Below are 24365 nucleotides of genomic sequence, written 5' to 3'. Positions count from 1 at the left end.
GTAGGTCTAGCTGGCGGCTTCTCTCCACAACTGTAGGGGTCCGTGGGGCGTGATGTGTGGATGGCGTGGGCTGGCTTGCTTGTGGTGGCTTGCTGAACGGCTTGTGTGTGCGTCTGTGTGCTTGTGTGTGCGTCTGTGTGCTTGTGTGTGCGTCTGTGTGCTTGTGTGTGTGTCTGTGTGCGTCTGTGTGCTTGTGTGTGCGTCTGTGTGCTTGTGTGTGCGTCTGTGTGCTTGTGTGTCAACGTGTGTGCAGGGCTTGCGATACGGCTTAAGCGTGCCAGCCTGCAATGTGCACTGCATCTTGCAATGGGGACTTCCGTGTATGCGCTGGCTTACCACGTAGCTTGCATATGGCAGACTTGCAACATGGCTTGCGTGCGATATAGCTTGCTTGTGGCAGCTTGCAAATGTGGATTTCATTGACCAGCTTGTAAATGTGGGTTTTACGTGTGCATGGCTTTTGTGGGTGTGGGAGTCTACTGTGTGGGGTGTTAGTGTGGGTGATGGGCAACGCTAGGGGGTTGTGTGGTGGCCAACACAATGAGGTTGTGTTTGGCAGCCAACACTGTGGGTTGTGTGTGGTGGCCAATACCGTGGATTGTGTGTATGTCTGTGTAGTGTCCACAATATTGACCATGTGTGATGGTTACCACTACGGGTTTCGGTAGCAATTCACCTATGGGTGAGGAGGATTCGAACAGCATGATAATAAGAAAAACGTGTAGTGATACAAGCTGAGGCGTCAAGAATGAGTTGACATGGACGGGTATGATGGCGTGGGTAATAAGACTTACACGAGAGAGTCATTCACCCCAAAGAGGGTCCGAGGAGACACCACAGGTCTGTGTGTGTATGGTCTATGGTTCGAGTGATGTGTGGTAGGTATGTTGCCGCTTTGTGAGTGATTGTGTGGAATGATACGAAGTGAATGATTTGGGGTTTACGTGGATCACTGAAGTCTTCTTGGATGTGTAATGATACCGTTTTTAATGCATATATATATATATATATATATATATATATATATATATATATATATATATATATATATATATATATATATATATATATATGTCTCAAAAGTACGCACCGAGGCAGATTTTTACCCATTTCCTTTAATGCAACAAAGGTTGAAATTGCATGACATGAACTTGCATATACATACTTACTAGTACTTCATACGCATGGGTTATATGTAGGCCACTGTATAACATGTAGTTGCATATAGCTCAAGCATCGTTCAACTGTATGGAAAAGGTGAAATTTTGCCTGCAAGTGCAGACTGATGAGACCCGATGTGTGTGTGTGTGTGTGTGTGTGTGTGTGTGTTTACCTATTTGTATGGACGTATTTCTACAGTACGGGGAGGGGGTTATGCACCCTGGGGACCTCCTGATTGAACTTTCCTCTACTGTCTCATGTTTTGAGCCCTCGATGTCGTCAGTTACTTTATTCCATTTATGATTTATTCTTATACCATAAAACGACTTTATTTCATCTCAAGTGTCTTGCTTCATGTCTTGGTCTCAGTGGATTCTTCTGTCTTCCCACCTTTCACAGAACAAATCATTGTTGACATCATCAAACTGGTTTAAAACTCTAGGGATTGTGATGGAGCCATCTCTCATTCCACTCTTTCCTGGTTGTGACATTTTTTCTGGAGGGTCTTTCCCTGTTCATCAACTTTCCTCACTCTGGTACGATCTTGGAAGCATGTTGACCAAGCTTGGAAAGCCTCTTCTGGTGTTGGCTGAACATGTCTTCATCCCTAGACCTGAATACGATTCTAATATTTGCCAAAAGACATTTTGGGTCTACTATTCTCCCTGTGGTAGACGTCATAACACCAGGCAAGGTACAGAGTCGACATCAAATTCTCTCATATAGATTCCTGGTGTTTATCCTTCACCTCTTCTCTCACCCTAGTTCTTCCACCACACTTCGCTCTGCCGCCGTGGAATGAGGAGTGTCATATATGGTTCCTGCAGAAGCCCCTGTGGTGTCTAACCTCTCCCCTGTGCTTGTGCAATACGTCCGAGGAAGGTGTTTGAATCTCTTTTCAAAAAGATTTGAGCATCTAGTGTGTATCTGTCTGCTGCAGCTGCTGATGTATGTATGTGTGTGTGTGTGTGTGTGTGTGTGTGTGTGTGTGTGTCTGTGTCTTTGTGGTCTAATCAAACATTAAATGCAATGCAATACTCTAATTAATTTTTATTTGCCATTAATTTTTTTTTCCAACCAACGCTTAAGCTTTCAGGCCTCAGGTTCTGGGATAATGGTGGCGAGTCACGCCTCTGTTGCGATGCTCAGCCAAGATATGCTCTACTTTCGTTTACCTCACAGATTAGGAAATAGTTTAGTTACCCTTGAATCATGATAACCAAATTCATTTTATCTTTAATTTTTTGAACGATTCTTTTTAATGGTTTTTATTTTTGTATCTTAGTTTGTAATTTTTTCATGTTTTTACAGTTTTGAATTTCGGTTCAGAGTTTGTGTAAGAGAAATTCAGGTTAAGAGCTCCTCTCTCAACACCTCTACCCCTCCAGTCATCTGAGCACGTCCCTCACAAACTCTCCCACAACACCCTCTCATCACCTACGACTCTCTCCTGTAATATCTGCTGGCACTCTCTCTTACTTTCCCCCTACAACAACTACAACAATAAGCCTTTCTGTTCTTCTACAGCAGTTCTGATCTGTACCACCCCTTCACATGAATCCATTCCTATCCCTACAATATGTGTTTTTTTTTGTCATATTCTTTGTATTGCATAGAGTCTTCTGTTACCTATCTACACTCCTCACTCCCTGTTATCACTAGCTCCTTCATCTTCCCTCTGTGATATACTATACTAGTCTCTCAAGGCCCCTGTATCCCTTCCCTACCTCACACACATGCACTATCCACACACCCCTCGCCCTCCACACACACACACCCAGAGTGCCTCTCACCACGTCTCATCTTCCCGTGCCTCTCCCTAACACACACACCATCCTCCCCATCTCGTACACTCACCCCTCCGCCCAGAATGTGTCCTTCTGTCTCCTTTGCCGATTCTCATACACACTCCCCGCAACCTCATTCCTCTCACTCACTCACTCAGACATCTCTCCCTCCCCTTTCCTCACTCCACCCTCACACGTCTCCCAACTCCCGCAGGATCACGAGGACGTCCTCCCGTCGCCAGCGTCGCCAGGCCACCCCGACGGACCTGTGTCCCTACGAGTCGGAGTACATTATGCCCCGCGCCGCCCTCAACAACAAGGGAGACTGGATGTTCCTGGTGAACCTCAACGAAGTCTCGACCGAGTACACGCAGCTGGTCGAGAGCAAGAAGTGCTTGTAAGTATGGCAGAGCCGGGAGGCCCCGTGGGCTTGGGGAAGGGAGGAGGGGGTGATGGAAAGGACCGAGGGCTGTAAGGTCCTGGAAAATGGTGGGAGACAAAGACTGGAATGAAGAGGACCAAGGGCTGAGGGATTCTGGAATGAAGAGGATCAAGGGTAGAGGTATTCTGGAATGAAGAGGATCAAGGGCTGAGGGATTCTGGAATGAAGAGAATCAAGGGCTGAGGGATTCTGGAATGAAGAGGATCAAGGGCTGGGGGATTCTGGAATGAAGAGGACCAAGGGCTGGGGGATTCTGGAATGAAGAGGACCAAGGGCTGGGGGATTCTGGAATGAAGAGGATCAAGGGCTGGGGGATTCTATAATGAAGAGGATCAAGGGCTGAGGGATTCTGGAATGAAGAGGATCAAGGGCTGAGGGATTCTGGAATGAAGAGGACCAAGGGCTGAGGGATTCTGGAATGAAGAGGACCAAGGGCTGAGGAGTTCTGGAATGAAGAGGACCAAGGGCCAGAGGAGTCTGAGAATGGAGTAAGCCAAGGGCTGGGAGTACTGGGGTGCACGACCTGGGAAGACCCCAGCCTTACAGAGAAAGAAAACGCCAAGTCCATGAATTACATTATTTGCTTCTCCTTAGCTATAATAACAACAGGTAATCATTTTCTAGAATTACATTTCTAAGCTTCCCATTCGAAATGCTCGAGTTTCCGATCCCTTGTGATCCCACAGACAACCTCGAAACGACTTAATGGTCTGTTGTTACTTGAATTCCTTTTTTCTTGTCAATTTACACGAAGAATTGGATACCCTTCCAGCAGGTAATAGTATATGCAGCGTCAAAAAGTTCAAATCCATAGTTTTCCCAAGTTCAACATTTCAGGTAAAGTTCACCAACACATCTCATCAGGGAATCGTATAATTAGATTATGGGAAAAGTCGATCCAATAATCAAAGACATTATTCATAGATTCTTAGGCTTTTTTTATTGTGAATTAGATTATTTTATCAAATCCATCCGATTACATTGATATTCATAAACTATGCTTATTCATCGTGAATTATATTGATTATGATCATATCAGTATCATTCATAATTTTCTATGTTTACTTATTGTGAATTATATTAATCTGATAGAAAAATCCATATGATTAATATTGTTCATGAACTTTTGTGCTTTTTCATTGTGAATTATATGGATTATTCCACTAATCAACATGATTATATTTGTTTTTACATGGACTCAAGTAAGTGAATAGATGATAACTATATTTCTCTGGGTGTTGGAGGAGTCGAACCCGGGACCCACCGCAAGGCCGGCCGGTTTTACAACCATTGGTCTCCTAATCCCATGGTAGCAGAACCGGCATGCTACGCGGGTTCGAACCCCCTGAGTGCGAAGTGGTACACAGTCATCATCACAGCTGTAAAGTCTATAAAATGATCAGAGACTCACCGTCAAGACGGTGCATGTGTGATGGACGAAAGCATATCAGAGTCGCAACCCTCTCGTCTCATCTCCTCCTCCTCTTCTCCCTCACAGACGCAACACCTGCTCGGGAAGCTGCAGTATCCCAGACGGATTCAACGCCGTCTGCCAACAGCAATACGTCCAGAAGCGACTCATCGCCCTGGACGGCTCGGGGACCATGCTGGCCACAGACACCTTCTGGTTCCCCTCCTGCTGCGTCTGCAAGCTGAGGCAGATCGGCGGTTAGAGTGTTCTGCTGTGGCCTCAGTGTTCCGTGCAACTCCCTGCTCTCGTCTTCTTCAGAGAGTTGGAGTGGACAGTTTTCGATGCTTTAGAGAAGTTTAGTCAGTGAAATTTACCGTTCCTTATGCTAGCGATAAGATCTGAAAAACATACACCACTCGTGTGAGCACCATTACTAATTATGTACATATTTAGTCAGTTGGAGGCACTGTCGAATATACGAAAGCGTTAAAGACATATCAAGATAAATACTTCACCTTTTTCCACTATGGGGGGGCAAAGATTTTCCACGGAATCCCGCCTGTATCTGCTGCCAATGAGAGGGAGGGCTCAAGTACTAGCGTTACCAGCCCTTCCCAAAGACATCATCTGATCCTTTGACAATAGGTGTGGCTCACCAATTCAATCATTTCACCAACATTCACGGTGTTTCTACTGTCCTTTCTTCTGCTGATCACCATCTGGCTAGTACCTCCTCCAGTGTCTCACTAATTGTGGAGACTCAGATGCTCGAATTGTTTTCCCAGTCCTTCTCAGATCTTCAGTTCGAGCCACTGCTCGTGATTCCGCTCAGAGGATGAGTCTGTGCTTATTACATCAACATGTATACATGTCTCTCAGATCTTGGAATCTCCAAACTGTGTCATCAACTGGCTTAAGATTCGTCTCGTGTCGGTAGTATTCTCTGTTGTTCCTCCGCTTCTCCCCAACTCGACCAACTCGACACATTTTCTCGACTAAAGTTCCTGCCATGAGGCCCGGATATCCTGGAAACTTTAAGGAGACCCTCCACTTAGGACATTCCGTTGGTCACCACAGGGAAGGACTGAAACCCTCCCACAAAGATTGCAGCCTCTCCTCGGACGATGCTTCTATCTCTACTGAGCACAAGGCAGTGTTAACCGCACGAGAAACGGGAGTGTACAACTATTCCAGTTCTAAAGCTATTTGGGCAAGGGAACCGGAATACCATAACTGGAAAAACGCTTCCTCCCGACTCTCTCTCTCATCTTCAACCTCCGCGAAAGATCACTGCTTATACGAGGCAAAGCGTTCCTTTATATACAAAGTGTGACAGCATCTTCTGCTCTCCTTCATATAGTTCTCCGAGTTCTTCAACCTCATACTAATTCTCCGCTTCTCCTTTAAAGTCTGTTGTCGTCGAAGACACACTTATCTCTCTAGCCACAAGCCACGCGCCAGGACTAGATGGTATACCTCCTCACATCCGGACTCATGCCTATGCTAAGACCTTCTAGTGTATTGCCGAACCAGCACCTGTGCTTGCTCGTCTTTCTATTTGCTTAAAACAAAGAACTTTGACTTCATCTTAGAAGCATTCATTGGCACTGTCTAAAAAGAGAAATGTCGTTCAAACTCTCCTACTTTCTCCGACTGCTACCTCCACATTCCTCCATGTCTCCTCAAGCCTCATACTTTACCAATATCCTGAAGCTCACAATTTTTCCTCAGAATCAGTTTGATTCCCACAAGGCGAGAGCCACCAATGATGTCTTTCCGATCTATTAAAGTATGGCCACCCTGTCTGGGAAAAACCCTTATGACCATCCTGTCTGAGGGAAACCAGGAGAAAACATACTGTAGCCTTTGGTATATCGAGAAGTGTGGCACTGGGATCTGACCTCCGAGTTATCTGGTTTTGGTTTTCATCTCTCACTCTGTTGTCTCATGTTTACCTTCCTCTCCGGCCAGTCTGTTTCTGTGATCATTTCTCTTGCGTCCTACGTCATTGTTCCCAACGACTTCCTTCCAGCACATGACTAGATGCTCACATATACTGACGACTCAACAAGTACATTCCTTCACTTTTTTAAGATCCACTCCTCTTCCTCTGGTTTAATGCGAGTCTCGGCCCGTCAAAACTGCCTCAATAAACTTAGAGCAACATATTTCCCAGGAGAACACTCACATCCGAGCCACTCCTCGTACCTCTGAAACCCATTTCTTCATATTTCTCTTCCTTAGACCCTTCACAACTTGCTTATCTCCACTGCTGGCTCTGTGATTACGCCAGTCATTATGAAAATACATAGCATTACGGTAATAATTGATCTATCATAGAAACCCGTTAAGACATAAGAAAAAGACTTTCTCTAAGAAAATGGGAATCTTGTTCAAGTACCAAAAATTATCTTCTGAACAGTATTTATTGTTATACAAGTTAGATTCAAATTCTACAAACACACTTGAACGAATCGAGTCCACATTAATCCTGCTTTAAAACTTGCCCAACTTGCTTTGTGCCTCAGTTTCTGTTCTCTTTCCTTCTTCTATGAATATTACTCTGGTTTCTGCCCCCGAGAAATGGCTAATTGTACATACCCCTACCATTATCTAGGCCAGGGGATTCTCGGCAAGCCAGTGCGTCGCATGACTACTCTATGGTCGAGGAGGATAACAACAACATTCTGTAGCATGCTATGGCCTGGGGAATCTTGAACACACACTGTGTGGCTGTTTCAACGAAGTGGATTGATGTAGCGTCCGTTTCTTTCCCTCCATTTCTAAGCTTTGGTGCTCTTGATTAGGCTACTTCTTTCATAGAGATAAAAACACTTTAAATATTGCATCCCCTTTTCTCTCTTTATCTCCTTTTCTTCGTGCTTTATGTATGACTTGATCTTTAAGATAACTTACACCCGTGCAATGTAGCCTACCACATAAAGGAAAATTGCAATGGTGACCCACTGAAGATTAATTCAGACTTCAAATATCAATTTTGTCAGTTTTCTGCCACATTCAAACGTAAACTGAGTCCACCTCGGAAAAAGTTTCAATTGCAAAACAATGAATTTTCACTTTTTTTTTCAGCCGGTGTAAGGAAGGTAAAGCTCAACCTCTTTACTCAAGACACGTCATCACTGTTTTATCGAGTGTACGCCAGTTTCAGATTATAGAGACGGTATACGTTTCAGCTTCTTTGGTAGTTCCTAAGGGAAGTCTTATAAGGTTCGAAGCTTTGGAATCCAGAGGTCAGGTCTACGAGTCCTCCCTGGAGTGAAGAAAATGGACATATCCCGCTGAGGGGGTTCAAAGAAAACAGAAATGATTTATGGGTAAACTATAATAGTGAGTGTTAGCACACGAAGAGGCTCTGAACTGGGTATTTTGTTGCAGGTACAGTAGCTTTTAGATGTATAATTACATGTAGGTTGTTGTGATGCAGTATTTGTATTTGTGTTGTGTGTTTCTGAGTAATATATATATATGATCCAGACGCAGAACATCAATTAAAAGTCACGATCTATTTCACCCGAGATTATAAGAAGAATATTCAGCTGGTTTGACAAGATTCTTCTTTCAAGGATAGTGCGCCTGTAGGACAGCATCTGTGTGTCGCAGTCATTGTAGGGATCCATATTCTCCTTCTTGAGCTTTCCAAAGAGAATTATGAAATTCCTTTAGAGAAGAGAACGTGTGGAAGTGTTAAACATTCCACTTGTAGTCTGTCTATTTATGTGTTTCATGCTAAACTTAATTTATATTCAAGTCACAAGTCTTATTTTTGTAATGAATCTACGCATCTCACTTAGGACATGTTACAGTGTATATTTCAGTAGATGAAGACACATAATTGTTCCATTGTAGTACTATGACCATAACATTGTGAAAAGTATTAAAAGATAACTAACAAAATAAAAGTATGTGAAGATTACATCTCTTTTGTGTGTTATATCACCCTCTTCCTATGTTGCCTGAACAAGAGGTTATGCATAAAACCTAAATTCCTTGCTCTTTATGTTCTCCGAAGAGATAGTGCCTGTGATATCTTAATGTGCATTGTGATTACTGGAAAAACTATCTTGATAAAAACGATGACACAGTCGCATAATCTTGTCCTAGTTCTTATGGTTAGTACAATTACCTTAACAAAGGCTTTCCTCTCATGTCAAATTGCTTTTTCCACCTTACCAAGGCAGCATCAGGAATCTAGCAACGATGGATACTCATTTACTCACATCCAGGCTCTGAATGTCATGTACTATGTGCTGAAACCAGAGCTCACCATCCAACTCCAAGCCCCACAGAATGCACCACGATTTACTCCGACCACTTCATTTTCTCTGGCTCAGCACTTTGAGCATCTCTCCCCCATATACCACGTCGATCTCATTCGTTCTATCCCATGCACGCCTCTCACCCTCATTGTTTTGGCTCCGATACCCCGAAACCTCTTTCACAGTAAACTTCTTCCTCTTTTTCTGTATCTCCACATGCCCTGTGCTTCCTTCATTTCCGACACGGTGATCCTCAAGTCAGCCTCTAGCCGATCATCCTCGTCTAGCGTCCAATCTATTTCAGAAGACACTGGCCACTAGTCACCTCTGTCAACCATTCTGCGCTTATCATCAGACCTTACTCTTACACTGGCATTCCTTATGTAAACAGCTCTCCTCGAACCTCACACATCGTTCTGAGACATTTCATTTCCAACACCACCCCACCCTTGCTTTCTTTTGTATCCAGTGCTCAAGACTGACAAGCGAAGAACATTTCTAGGACTTCAGTAACTTCAGACACACCCATCTTTGCCGTAAGGAACATGGACTTCTACCAGGACCTTAGCCTCCTTTCTAGTCCCATGATTGCTTTCACACCCAAGGATACATGTGATGGCCTGTTCACCTCCAAGTACCTGAAGCACTTCACTTCGTCCAGGTCCTCCCTTGTCGAACTCACACTCAAACCATCCTGTTTCGTCCCTTTTTTTTCTTTACACCTCTTTATCTTACTTTTATTCGTACAACTTTCATATTCTCCTTTCACACACGCACATTTTATCAAACTTGGACAACCTTTGTCTGGAGTTTCTCTGCCGAAACTGTCATCAAATCAGTCATCTGCAATAGGACAGCTGACTCACCCCTCTGGACACCACCTACCTGGAGCATACTGTTAACCCAACCCTCATTCCAAGATCCTAGCATTCACTTCCCTTACAACCCGTTCCAAGAACATACCAATAAGCCAAGGTGACATCAGCCACTCCCTTCACCTAGACCAACCTTCGCCTTGGATAGGTCACATTTCTCCCCACCCACTCGCACACGCAAATTACTCTGTTGATAAAATCTCCTCACTCCATTTGACGAATAAATAGTGCAGAGAGCTGTTAAATGATTTAACAGCTCTCTTTCTACACTATCTATTGGTTAAATTCTCCAACAGGCACCTTTGTCAACATTATCATGCGCCCTTTTTTTTTCCTGGTCTATAAGTGGCACGTATAAATTCTACTCGCTCTACAAGTGTTACTCACACAGATTCCTGGAAGCAAATGCCTGCTCCACACATCCTGTACCTCTTTTCAAGCTGCATTCCTCCTCCTCCTCCTCCTCCTTCTTACGAGTCAAATGCTTTGTGCTTGCCACTACCCTCTCGCTCCAAGTTGCCACGTATACTCTAAAAAGACATACGTATCTGTAATTCGATCACTCACGTTTGTTCCGTTTGCCCTCAGATAATGGCTCTGTATATGCATCTGCCTGTCGCTTGGCATCGCTCCTTGGGCCCTATCACACATTTTACCTGCTTCCTTAAATACCTTCCACTCCTCGCTCACTTCCTTACTTCATCTCAGACGGGGGATGCGCTGCCATGTATGTTTTTATTCATATTTCATCTCGACTCTCGCCTTTCACACATTTCTTTCCCCAAACCTAGACACCAGCTTCAACAATTTCGCCACCAGCGCCGCGTCATCAGGAAATAACAACTGACTCACCTGCAAGACCCCCTCCCTTCATAGTTATCCACGCCACTCTGCAGACCTGCTCCTCTCTCCAAAACCTGATTCAATTCCCTCACCATCCCATCCATAAGCTAATCAAAGACTCTTGGTGACATCACTTTCACCTGCCGCTGATCCACCTTTACCTGGAACAACTTACCCACTTCTCTTCCCACTCCTACACACGCCTTACGCTTTCCTTTCATTATCTTTTCTTCAAAGTCGTTGGCAGTTAGCCCGCGGTAGCGCCAGAAACACACGAGTAAAAGACCTCATTAAATCACATCCGTCGTCTAACTGTCGTATGTAATGCACCGAAACCACAACCCGTAATTGTTTCATATGCTCTGGTTCAGTCTGCTGACAGTGTGTCGCCCTCTATATATCACATAGCTCAACCTATCCCGTGCGCGCTTTTCACGCTCTGCATGTTAAGTTCCCGAGCACTCCAATTCGGCCCCCTATTCTCCTTGTCCCCTCCACTTCCGAGACACCTTTGTCGATCTCTCTTCGCTCAGCCTTTTACAAGTCCAAACCATTTAAGCACACCCTCTTTAGCTGTCTTAAAGATACAGTTGTTATTAGTACACCTCACTCTCTCACCCCTATCATTTCTTACTCGAGCAACCCTCCTCATTACCCTAGTCTTCAGCACACCTCACCATGAGCCAAACATACATGGCAAATCCTGATACATTATATTTTCAATACATTTATCTTCCGTACATTCGCTGCTATAGTTCATACCTCGTGTTCGTGCAACACCGTCAGGGCTAATATGCCTTCAAACATGCTCATCTTCTTCTGAGATAGTGACTTCTCTTTCCTCACTTTCCTTAATGTTCTCACCATATAACTCACCTCAGCTTCCATGGTTCCAATCGCTGCCATATCCAATCCTTGGTATCTGAAACACTTCACTTCCTCCAAATTTTTTCCATTTAAACTCGCACTCCAACTAACCTGTCTCTTTGCACTGCTGAACCCAATAACTTTGCTTTTATCCACATTTACTCTCAACCTTCTCCTTTAACACACACTCTCCAAACTCTGACACCAGCTTCTCCAGAGTCCCACTAGAATCTGCCACCAGCACAGTGTCTTCAGCAAAGAAATGACAAATCACTTTCCAGGCCGCCCACCCGCAACAAACTGCATACCTGGCCTATCCAAGATCCTTGTATTTACCTCTCCTGCATACCTTTCCTCCTCGAGACCCTTACATTTATCTCTCTTACCATCCCATCCATAACCGTATTTTATAGCCAAGGTGACATCACACAACCCTGTCGCAAACCAATCTTCACCTCGAACCATTCACCCTCCTTTATACCTACTCGCACACATACCTCACTCCCTTGAGAAAAAACACTTTACTGCATCTAACATACCTCGCCCCACTCCTAATGTACTCTTATCTTACGTTCTCTAAAAGGCCCATAAATGGCACAGACAAATCCTTCCGTTTCTCCAAATATTTCTCTGCACAAAATCTTCAAAGCAAACATGTCATTCACACATTCTTCAGCACTCCTTAAGCCACCTTATACCTCCCCAGTTTGAAGCCCTGTGCAAGCCAACACCTTCTCAATCACCACTCTGACCAGATATACTCAAGAAAAAATATTCATCTGTAATTTGGACATTCACTTTTGCCCCCGTTACCTTCATGCAATGACACTGTGCAAATATTACGCCAGTCCTCGGGCACCTCACCATGAGCCCGAAATACATCGCAAATCCCAAGTCAAGAACACGGTCACTCGCTCTTCTGAGATTTTCAACTGCAATTCCATCCACCTCACTGCCTTACCACACTTACTATACACAAAGCTTTCAGCAAACCACTTGCCATGACTCTCAGTTCGCACATATCCACGTCCCAAACACCCTACATCTGTCACTTTATCCTTCAACATTCGACAGTCCTTCAAAGTATTCACTCACTCCATTCTCTTTTCACTTTATCTTTGCTCGTTACCAGCTTCCCATTTGCCTCCTTGGCCGATGATCTTATGTGCATCATGTTTTTCTGGCATTACCAACCTTCTTAAAAACATTTTTTTTTTTCATTTTCCTTGAAGTTTGCCGATACTTGTTCACCCCAACTATCATTTGCCTTCTGTTACAACACCTCCACCATCCTCTTGACCTCCTGCCGCTCTCTCTTGTACGTCTCCCAATCACTCGCTCTCTTTCCCTGCAAGTATTGCTCATGAACCTCTGTCTCCTCTTTCACCAGCAATTCAAAGTTCGTTGTTCCACCACTCGCTACCCTCTCTGACGAGCCCCTCGCCCCCAACACACATCCACTACCACCACCGCAAACCACACACACTTCTCTCTCGCATATGTCAGCACTACTTCCCTAGACACCCGCTAAACCTCCAAACCTCTCAATGGAGCGATTTGAGACATCTCCTAAACTTGTATACGGGAGAAAAAGCCATCATAGCCTTGAGAAATACGGCCATATGCTATAACCCACAAGTTCGACAGTACTCAAGTCGTAACTAGAGAGTTTAAGGTGTTATTGAACACATTAACATAAGGATCAGACAAGCGAGTTCAATGACGTCATTACTGAAGAAACACAATAACAATCAACTTGACGACGTGCCATTTTCTATGCACTCCGCAGAGTTGTGATCCACATCTACATTTTTCAATTTGACTCACAAGACTCAAACCATGTCAAATGCAAATTCTAACAATTACACAACTTCGCCTGATAAAACAAGTATTTTACGAAAAAAACACTTTAAATTTTCATGATGTATTCCATTATGGCAAAGGTATAAGACATCGCCACAGATGAATATTGCATTCACGTAGATATGACATATGACACCTGCAAAGGGAAATGGAAAAGACCTAAAAGTCTTGTATTCTAAAACAAATGAATCTGCTTTCAAAGTGATCATAGTTTTCACGTAAAATCCTTCATAAGGGAAAGAAAACCAGCAAAAAGGAAGCCCGTCATCTTTCATAAGACAAGTGGAGACAGCTGTCTTCTCTTTCAAACATTTATTCACTCTAGATCGAACTGGTGTCATTGAGCAAGGCTAGCGCGAACTACTTTGAGCAACCCCACCGTCGCTCCACATGTACCACCTTACTAACGACTCCTTGACTGGGTGGCAGGTGACACAGTGCGACCTCCCATGACCTAATAATCCTCAGAAAAAGATGTGTTTGATGGCCTAACCTACAGCTGCACCTGCTATGTTCATCCATGAGAACCATACTCGATGTTCGGTGGTGCCAGATCAAAACCTGCTGCTGGAATTTTAGATTACCTGACCATCACCATGCGAGGTCAGAAGCTTGTTACTTTAGGCTAAGACGTCTCTAATTCCATTTTGGCATAGCTACCCCTTTCCCAGACGTGACCTCGGCCGCTTCTTAGATACCAGGGGGTCACGAAAAGCGCCCACCATCTCCAAAAGAGGTCACCTGCATTTCAGAAGACCTTGAACACACACACACACACACACGACACCGACATACCATGGCATAACAACCAGAAGAAAAGCCCGTGTTTGACCAAGCAGAGAGGTCAAACGATCTTGAACACAACAGGTCAGTCAGGCAGCTGACTCCCCACAAGACAACAAGTGGCCATGTGACACCCAGACTCAAGCCGTCCTTCGGGCGTCTTCTCCGTCAGTAGATGTCCAAAGCGTAACACTGTGGCGCCTCATCTCCAACGTCCACCTCCGGCAGGATTCCCGTGAGAGGTCGCCTCCGTCTGTCACAAGCAGCAGCTGTAAAAACATCCTGCGGCCATGCCTGCGGCACTCCTGCGACCCTACCACATCTACAGGGCACTCCTGCGACCCTACCAGAAACTCCATGAACCTCCTGCGACCCTACCACAAACTCCACGAGCCTCCTGCGACCCTACCACAAGCTCCACGAGCCTCCAGTGACCCTACCACATACTCCATGAACCTCCTGCGACCCTACCACAAACTCCATGAGCCTCCTGCCACCCTACCACAAACTCCACGAGCCTCCTGCGACCCTACCACAAACTCCATGAGCCTCCTGCCACCCTACCACAAACTCCATGAGCCTCCTGCCACCCTACCACAAACTCCATGAGCCTCCTGCCACCCTACCACAAACTCCATGAGCCTCCTGCCACCCTACCACAAACTCCATGAGCCTCCTGCCACCCTACCACAAACTCCATGAGCCTCCTGCCACCCTACCACAAACTCCATGAGCCTCCTGCCACCCTACCACAAACTCCACGAGCCTCCTGCCACCCTACCACATACTCCATGAACCTCCTGCCACCCTACCACATACTCCATGAACCTCCTGCGACCCTACCACAAACTCCATGAGCCTCCTGCCACCCTACCACAAACTCCATGAGCCTCCTGCCACCCTACCACAAACTCCATGAGCCTCCTGCCACCCTACCACAAACTCCATGAGCCTCCTGCCACCCTACCACAAACTCCACGAGCCTCCTGCCACCCTACCACAAACTCCACGAGCCTCCTGCAACCCTACCACAACCTGCACGAGCCTCCTGTGACCCTACCACAAACTCCACGAACCTTCTGCCACCCTACCACAAACCTGCACGAGCCTCCTGTGACCCTACCACATACTCCACGAGCCTCCTGCAACCCTACCACAAACTCCACGAGCCTCCTGTGACCCTACCACAAACTCCACGAACCTTCTGCCACCCTACCACAATCTGCACGAGCCTCCTGTGGCCCTACCACATACTCCAAGAGCCTCCTGCGACCCTACCACAAACTCCACGAGCCTCCTGTGACCCTACCACAAACACCAGGCACCTCCTGTGACCCTACCACAAACTCCAAGAACCTTCTGTGACATTACCACAAACTCCAAGAACCTCCTGCGACCCTACCACAAACTCGACGAGCCTCCTGCAACCCTACCACAAACTCCACGAGCCTCCTGTGACCCTACCACAAACTCCACGAGCCTCCTGTGACCCTACCACAAACACCAGGCACCTCCTGCGACCCTACCACAAACACCAGGCACCTCCTGCGACCCTACCACAAGCTCCACGAGCCTCCTGCGACCCTACCACAAACTCCACCAGCCTCCTGCGACCCTACCACAAACACCACGAACCTTCTGTGACCCTGCCCACAACACCACGAGCCTCCTGCGACCCTGCCACATACTCCACGAGCCTCCTGCGACCCTACCACAAACTCCACCAGCCTCCTGCGACCCTACCACAAACTCCACCAGCCTCCTGCGACCCTACCACAAACTCCACCAGCCTCCTGCGACCCTACCACAAACACCACGAACCTTTTGTGACCCTGCCACAAACACCACGAGCCTCCTGCGACCCTGCCACATACTCCACGAGCCTCCTGCGACCCTGCCACAAACTCCACCAGCCTCCTGCGACCCTACCACAAACTCCACGAGCCTCCTGCGACCCTACCACAAACTCCAAGAGCCTCCTGCGACCCTACCACAAACTCCACGAGCCTCCTGCGACCCTACCACAAACTCCACGAGCCTCCTGCAACCCTACCACAAACTCCAAGAGCCTCCTGTGACCCTACCACAAACTCCACGAGCCTCCTGTGACCCTACCACAAACTCCACGAGCCTCCTGCGACCCTACCACAAACTCCACGAGCCTCCTGTGACCCTACCACATACTTCACGAGCCTCCTGCGACGCTACCACAAACCCCACGAGCCTCCTGCGACCCTACCAAAAACTCTACGAACCTCCTGTGACCCTACCACATACTCCATGAACCTCCTGCGACCCTACCACAAACTCCAAGAGCCTCCTGCGACCCTACCACAAACTCCAAGAGCCTCCTGCAACCCTACCACAAACTCCACGAGCCTCCTGTGACCCTACCACAAACTCTACAAGCCTCCTGTAACCCTACCACAAACTCTACGAGCCTCCTGCGACCCTACCACAAACTCCACTAGCCTCCTGTAACCCTACCACAAACTCTACGAGCCTCCTGCGACCCTACCACAAACTCCACTAGCCTCCTGCGACCCTACCACAAACACCACGAGCCTCCTTCCAGGAAGTTCCTGCAACCCTAGCACAACCCCAGGAGCTCCTACATCATTATCACAATTCCACTAACCTTCTTCAACCCTAGGTTAACTTTAGGAGCCTCTTGCGACCGTAGCATAACTCCGGGAGCCTCCTGCGACCGTAGCATAACTCCGGGAGCCTCCTGCGACCGTAGCATAACTCCGGGAGCCTCCTGCGACCGTAGCATAACTCCGGGAGCCTCCTGCGACCGTAGCATAACTCCAGGAGCCTCCTGCGACCGTAGCATAACTCCAGGAGCCTCCTGCGACCGTAGCATAACTCCGGGAGCCTCCTGCGACCGTAGCATAACTCCGGAGCCTCCTGCGACCGTAGCATAACTCCGGGAGCCTCCTGCGACCGTAGCATAACTCCGGGAGCCTCCTGCGACCGTAGCATAACTCCGGGAGCCTCCTGCGACCGTAGCATAACTCCGGGAGCCTCCTGCGACCGTAGCATAACTCCGGGAGCCTCCTGCGACCGTAGCATAACTCCGGGAGCCTCCTGCGACCGTAGCATAACTCCGGGAGCCTCCTGCGACCGTAGCATAACTCCGGGAGCCTCCTGCGACCGTAGCATAACTCCGGGAGCCTCCTGCGACCGTAGCATAACTCCGGGAGCCTCCTGCGACCGTAGCATAACGCCGGGAACCTCCTGCGACCGTAGCATAACTCCGGGAGCCTCCTGCGACCGTAGCATAACGCCGGGAACCTCCTGCAACCCAAGCAGCAACCGGCAGGAACCACACACTGCAGCAGCCACGATGCACAGCCACACCCACCTCCTCCTTCAGGAGTTCCACTTTGACTCGGCAGCCAAACGCCTCTCCCACCTGTTCCTTCGACCGGCACCCCCTCACCAGCATCACAGGACCACTGCCAAGCCTGTCTTGTACCACTCGACCTTCCTTACTTTGCCTCTTCTTCACCATAATCCCACACCTTCAGTAGCCTATTGCCCTTTGTTACCTCACCTTATATATCCTAGCTAATAAAGCGTTGTTGTTGAACATGTTTTCGTGACCCTCTCTCAGTTATACCACACCGATAATCTTCATCCACAACACCTCTCTAAACACTCATCGAAAATAAAATGACTACGAGTCTTGCGAGATGTGTTGTTGCTGTCCAGTGTCATGTGCAAGATGGAAGGCTGTGTGTGTGTGTGTGTGTGTGTGGGTAGCTATTGGGATAGAGGGGATTTAGTTCAGTATATAAAACAGTGTTAGTTTCAAATAACAAGTTTCCCGGTCCTCACTGTTACGATGAGCTGTGAAGGTAATTCATATAAGACAGCGAGGAACGTATAGTTATCACAACACGACAATGGTGGAAGGGAACTGTGCTGCGAGATCAGGTTAGGTTGAATGCGACTCCCTGACTGACTGTAGGCTGTCTCATTGCTAAGTTGCTAAAATGAACGTTTACCGTCATGTTATCGTCTGTCTTCACAAACTGGTTTATCGTCATGTTTCGCTTGTCTTCGTGTATTTACAAATTTTCGTTATACTCTAATGGTGATTAACAAAAGCGAAAGTGTTCTTTGAATACGAGATATTCGGATACCCTTTGAATGACGTTCGATTGAAAATCAAACGAAAAAGAAAAGTTATGCAACAAGATATTTCGTATTAGGGGCGTCTGCGTCTCTCTTCTGTTGGCGGACAGACAAGTGTGGACAATTTTCGTCTGTTTCAGAAAATCCAGTAACAAGAGCCTTCTATCATTTCAAAAGCAATGATCATCTTAAATGACGTGGTACAGAAGTCGCTGTTATCATACTATCAATCAAAAATACCTATTGTCTTCGAGAAAATGACTATATTAATTTTACATTAGTTAACCCTACAAAATAAAACGTTTTCTTTAAAATATTATTTAATCGTTTTCTATAAAAATGGAGCAGGGTAGCTTCAATAATTATGAAGTCTTGCCTTTGTGCTCTGTCTTTTCCTCGTCTTTGAAGTTTTCTGAACGCCATTTTGTCCACATTTTGAAATGACTTACAAAGACAATATACAAGAAAGTATAGCACAATTCTAGCTAAACTTTGCACCCTTATTTGTTTTAGATATTTTGTGATTTTCTCTGCGATGTTCGTTTACTTTATTCCTAAATCGCAATTAATCTAGCAACATAGAGAGGAACTTATATAGATAAGATAGGAGAGGAAGAATACTACCGTCATAATTACCTGGATATCATAGAAGACGCCTAAAAGTGTTGAGTGCGACGGGCTGGAAACTCTCACCTCCTTATACTGCAAAATTGTTAGCAAAAGAGAAGAGGAAAACTGCGATTCATTGGGGGATGTACAAGAGAAATCGGCAGTTAGTCAAGGAAAAGGTGCAGGGCCTGAAAAGATGGCATACGAGAGTTAATCTGAAAAAGTATCGCCAAATTTTAGGGAGAAGCAGATATGTCGCGACCCACTGTCGCTTACCTTACCTTACTGACGACGCTCTGACTTGGTGGCAGGTCACAGCGGGTGACCTCACCTGACCTAATAACAATCTCCAGAGAAATTACTTTGGTGTGCCAACCTGGGGCCACCCTTGTAGTGACATCCATACTCGATGGTCGCCGGTGACAGATCAGAAGACGCTGCTATGATTGTAGATGGCCTGACCCTCTCCATAGGAAGAGCCCCCTCTCAGTCCACCAGCATGGAGAGAGAGAGAGAGGTCAGCAGAGCTTGCGACATCCGACTTCGATGAGCTGACCCACCTGCCTCTCATATACCCGGGTATCACAACAGTCAGGCAGTTGACTCGTTGTAGACAAGTGTACCACTCCGGTACCTGAAGTCTTGGCAATGAGACACCAGACTCAAGCCGCCCTTCGGGCGCCTCCAGCATCAGTATTACAAGTCCCACCATGACTCCTGACGTTCCATTTTCCTGGCACGTACCATTGTGGTGCCTCGTCTCTAACGTCTACCATCACCAGCGTCGAAGCTCCACAGAGAAGACTATTTCTCATTTCTTAACCTGCCACTACTGACCTCTCCTCTCCCATTATAATCCTACACCTCCAGTAGCTCACTGTCCCTCGGCTACTTCCCTTTATGTACCTTAATTAATAAAGCATTGTTGATGCTGTTTAACGTGTGTCCGTGCCCCTCTGTCTGTTATAACCACTTCAACACACCCGATAAAGATGTCGTGGAAGGAGGTTAATAGCGCAACGAGAACAAGAGAAGTACTGGGTGCATCAGCAAATGGGGTTCAGGTCCAAGTAGTTGAAGGCACAGCAAAAGTAAGAACATCTATAGTTCCTGTGGACCGGAGGGACGAAGGTTTACGAGATAAAGAGTTTTGGAGGGACTTATCAAAAGGCTTTTGGGAATACTGTCATCAATAAGAGGGATAAGATATTGGAGGAAAAAAGTAAGGTTGGTGATAGAGCCATGGGTTCGAAAGATGACCTACATTGTCAACTAGATGTTCGTCTGTAAGAAAAGCATAAGAACACGTTCCCATGTCTTGTTTTAGTTCCAGAAATGTACTGGACGTTAAATCCAACTTGGGTTTTTGTTTTAGATTTGTACGAGTTTAGGTTCTGATCATATGTTACGATTATCCATAATAGTTTTTGTTCTTTTCAGGCTACTCTATTCAATACCACTAAAATAACTCGTAAAACAAGGCTGTTCAAGGAACAAGCGTCTGATTGGCGTCACAGGTGTCGTTTGTGAGGTCTGTGTTTATAGACGTGCCTGGTGTACGAGTTAGCGTTCCTGGCCATGACGCAGTCAGGGGCCGCCCAGGTTCGAGCGCATGGGTTCGAGTCCTGGTTGCTGCAGTCTGGTGACGGAATAATCTCAAACGAATAACCTCATGTTAGGTTTGGTCAAGAAAAAGGATTACCGAATTTGGATTTCCCATACGATTTCTAGCAAGCTGTTTTATTTAACCCAACATTTCCCTATTGAAGACATGGTTCAATCTTCTCATACGAACTTTTCGTCTCATTTTTCTGCTGAAAATTCCTTACGTTTTCTCCCAAATTCCCGTTACAACGTATGGATGTTTTTCAGTAAAAGCAACAGCCTTACTTGTACACGTAAAATCAATATTTCCACACACACAATGGCGTAATGAAGGTAAGCATTACCCATCAGTGGCCTGTTATAACATCAACAGTTAAAGCGTCTTTCCCAGCAACAGACTGTTAACGGCAGCTCCACACGACCAAAAAATGAACCATGTTTACGTACCGCTGATCGACTTCTGTTTCAAGGGAAAGATACGTTTTCGATATCTTTCATTCCATCACCGTATACGTTCGAGTCTAGACGCAGGAAAGAATGTATATTCAATAATGTCAAGCCGCAACTTACGTTATAATAACCTTAACCATGAAACATATACAAGTTCCGAGAATCTACGTCGAAATCAATTTCTGAAATGTTCATGACTTAATGTTTACAGATCTACGAAGCTTCAATGTACTGAATTCATGGTTCATTCAAATGCTTCGAGACTTGCTTCAAATGAGCCCCCAAGGCATCGAGTCAAGGTGGCTCGATTTGGTTCGAACGTGCAAACCAAAGACAAACAACGGAACAAGCCTCACTCTACAGTGTGTTCTCTTGAGCAAGACGCCAATGAAACGTTACCAAACAAAGCAATGATGAGCCGTGATGCATTCCAGGTCAACGGATCATTGCCACAAACACACATGATGAAAGCGACTTACTTTATTTTGAAGTGGTTTCCTTGCCCTCTGCCGGGAGTCGGTTGCACCAAAAGACGAGGCCACTTTTGTATAGTCTGCTGATCGTCTTCCTCACACATACATTCTTCGTAAACCGATCATGTTGTTGGCTCTGATGCTTTCTGCCACAAACGTGATGTCCAACACAGCTCTCGAAAGTCACCGTAATACCCCGAACTGAGTCACTGACTGGTAGTGAATGAGCGCTTGACTTGAGTCACTCTCCCTTCTTGGTTCCTGTTTTCCTACACCACAGAGACTTATGGGTAGAAACAAATGAGGAACATCATCTCTCCTGCGCATGCGCAAGCATGGAAGTCGAACAGACGATGATAGATAAGACGAGAATATCAATCTTATGTTGTCCATGAAAGTCAAACAGGATTCACCTCCAATTTGCGGGTAGAACTGCAACACACCGTCGATTTTTAAACCTGTCATAAAGATGAGATTAGAAAGGCTTTTTTGTAGAATAACGTAACCACACGCTCCACATGACACACCCTCTCCAGGCTTCACATATATCATCATATCACATGAAAACTAGGCTAGCGATGTGTATAATATCCTTCACATAATTAGACTTCATTAAGACCTTGAAAGTCTGCCTCTGCTGCTGCCATCGAGCATCACTATGCACGGAAAACTCCCTCGCTGATGTGATAATCAGTCCGAATTCTGTGTTTGTATTCAATGGACGATCAAAGAAGAATTAGGGGACGAGTTTAATCCCACGGCTCACGTAAAACTCTGCAGACGCACCGAGTGGCTAACTCACTCCATCCACTCTAACCAATGATGGAGAAAAGTGACAAAAATTGATCTTTTCACATCTCTCTTTACCCGGGGCGTATTAATGTTGCTTTACAGTTAGCCAGTCGCGAAAATAAAGTTTCCTCGTTACGAAATTTTGAAATTGATCCCTGACTTTCTCGTTCCCTCCCAGCGATGTATCCCCTTAAGGACACAGTCACTCTTAAATTGCTGTCATTAGATGTAGTTTATAGCAGGGTCGTGTTGTGTGTTCTTCGGAAGGGAGCAGGGTGATCGCTTGTAAGGACTGATACACCTGTGATTATATAGTTAAGCCATTCTGATCCATCGTTACCTTCATAATCATGGAATCCAGTTCTTCTTTATAGATTTTAGAGTAATACTCATTGCGTTAATGACTTCTCTTCTTATTTAGGGATGTGTGATCAACTACGAGGCTTGAAGTTACTCTATAGATATCAGTTCGTCATAAATGAAAGGATATTATCCATAAATGTTCATTTGTACGAAAAATTATGAAACACAAAACTCTGTTATCGTACATAACTCATATCGTAAATTGGACAAGTTATTGTACACTGGATATCCTCAATGGTTTAAAGTGACGAGCCATATGTTAGCGTGTCTATGGAAGTCCGGCAGCAGATGAGACACAACCAGGAGTTGGGACTTCGACTCGGGAGTCTTATTCACGACACATGTTTCGAACTTGCAGTCGAGACACGTGTCGTAAATATAGAATCTTCAATCCCTTCATTGTGTCTCCTTGGCTACCGTACAGTGAATCATATGAACCTTTTCTATAGAGTAATATAGACACACTGACCCACGGTCCAAGCGAGGCCCGAGTTTAATGTGCACAGCTAAATGGTAGCATCCTCCAAGTCTAAATGGTTCAACCATGTTCGTCATTGTGATCCGGTTTACAATAGGTTTGAAAATCTGAACGTATTATCGAGGTATGAACCTTCAGAATCGAATCCTCTTTCGTTGTCGGCTGCTCCCATGTCCAGCAGGTGGGCAGGATAGACAGACATGGAAAACAAAGCAAAATAATCACAGATATCAACTAATTTTCGTGATTTCCCCCCTTCTATTGAGACGAAGTGGCTCAAGATTGGCAGGGCCTCTCGCTCTAGTCTAGATACGATACACGATTGCTTTGAGGCTATCTCGAAATAGTAATTAGGGCAAACACCTTACATTTTAAATCATACAGCCATATTCTAGACCATACAGCCATATTCTAGACCATACAGCAACATTCTAGACCATACAGCCACATTCTAGAGAATACAACCACATTCTAGGGCATACAACCACATTCTAGAGCATACAGCCAAACAACTCAACATAGAGTAACTGTTTACATGTTTCCCCACCTATTTACGTTCTTACGTTAAGTGAATAATTGACTGTGGGGTTGACTATCGCGCCTGGGATTCGAACCCATGCCGACCCGATCCCAAGTAGTAGTTCGTAATGGGAGTTTCGCTGACCACTACGCCGCGGAAGCCCCATTATCAGTGACGATATGTTCTTGTTTATCAGTTCAGTAGAACAAGGTTGATGTCAGTCTCGTGAGGCAGATCAATGACGATAACACAGAACACCAAGAGTGTTCATTATGAACATGTAAGGCATTTGTAATCTCATATTCTTTCTTATCGCATTTTATCATCATTATCATTATCGATCCTTCGCACTTCTCAGGTGATCTCTTGTGAAGGGCTGCAAATACAGAGAGAGAGAGAGAGAGAGAGAGAGAGAGAGAGAGAGAGAGAGAGAGAGAGAGAGAGACGACACTGCTTCCTATCACATCAACACACACACACACACAGAAAAAGAATAGCGACATACATTTTTTTCTGGGAAAAAAAAAAATGATAAAGTCTTTCCAAAAACGGCTCATTTTGTGGTCGGGGTTTGGCCGGTCGCTGAACCGCTAGAGTTGCACAAGGGAGAAATTACTAACATG

At 45.7% G+C, this 24365-nt stretch overlaps 1 protein-coding gene and 1 long non-coding RNA gene across 4 annotated transcripts in view; one reads left to right on the top strand and one right to left on the bottom strand.

Moving 5' to 3' along the window:
• Window positions 1-8740, top strand: part of LOC139766151 (uncharacterized) — a 186467-nt gene extending 177727 nt beyond the window's left edge. For all 3 annotated transcript variants that reach the window (XM_071694414.1, XM_071694413.1, XM_071694415.1), the window contains exons 5-6: window positions 3163-3345; window positions 4889-8740. In XM_071694414.1, the coding sequence (XP_071550515.1) occupies window positions 3163-3345; window positions 4889-5063 (358 nt within the window). In that variant the 3' untranslated portion in view covers window positions 5064-8740. The remainder of the gene's footprint in view (window positions 1-3162; window positions 3346-4888) is intronic.
• The window catches only part of LOC139766152 (uncharacterized), a 45039-nt gene extending 23244 nt beyond the window's left edge, over window positions 1-21795 (bottom strand). Inside the window, exon 1 of the long non-coding RNA XR_011716807.1 lies at window positions 21596-21795. This is a non-coding gene — a long non-coding RNA (uncharacterized lncRNA). The remainder of the gene's footprint in view (window positions 1-21595) is intronic.
• Window positions 21796-24365: the final 2570 nt, after the last annotated feature.

Source organism: Panulirus ornatus, chromosome 57 (genome assembly GCF_036320965.1).
Source record: "Panulirus ornatus isolate Po-2019 chromosome 57, ASM3632096v1, whole genome shotgun sequence".
Lineage (NCBI taxonomy): Eukaryota > Metazoa > Arthropoda > Malacostraca > Decapoda > Palinuridae > Panulirus > Panulirus ornatus.
Note: the sequence above shows the minus strand (reverse complement) of the source record. Positions and strands in the feature narration are given on the sequence as shown.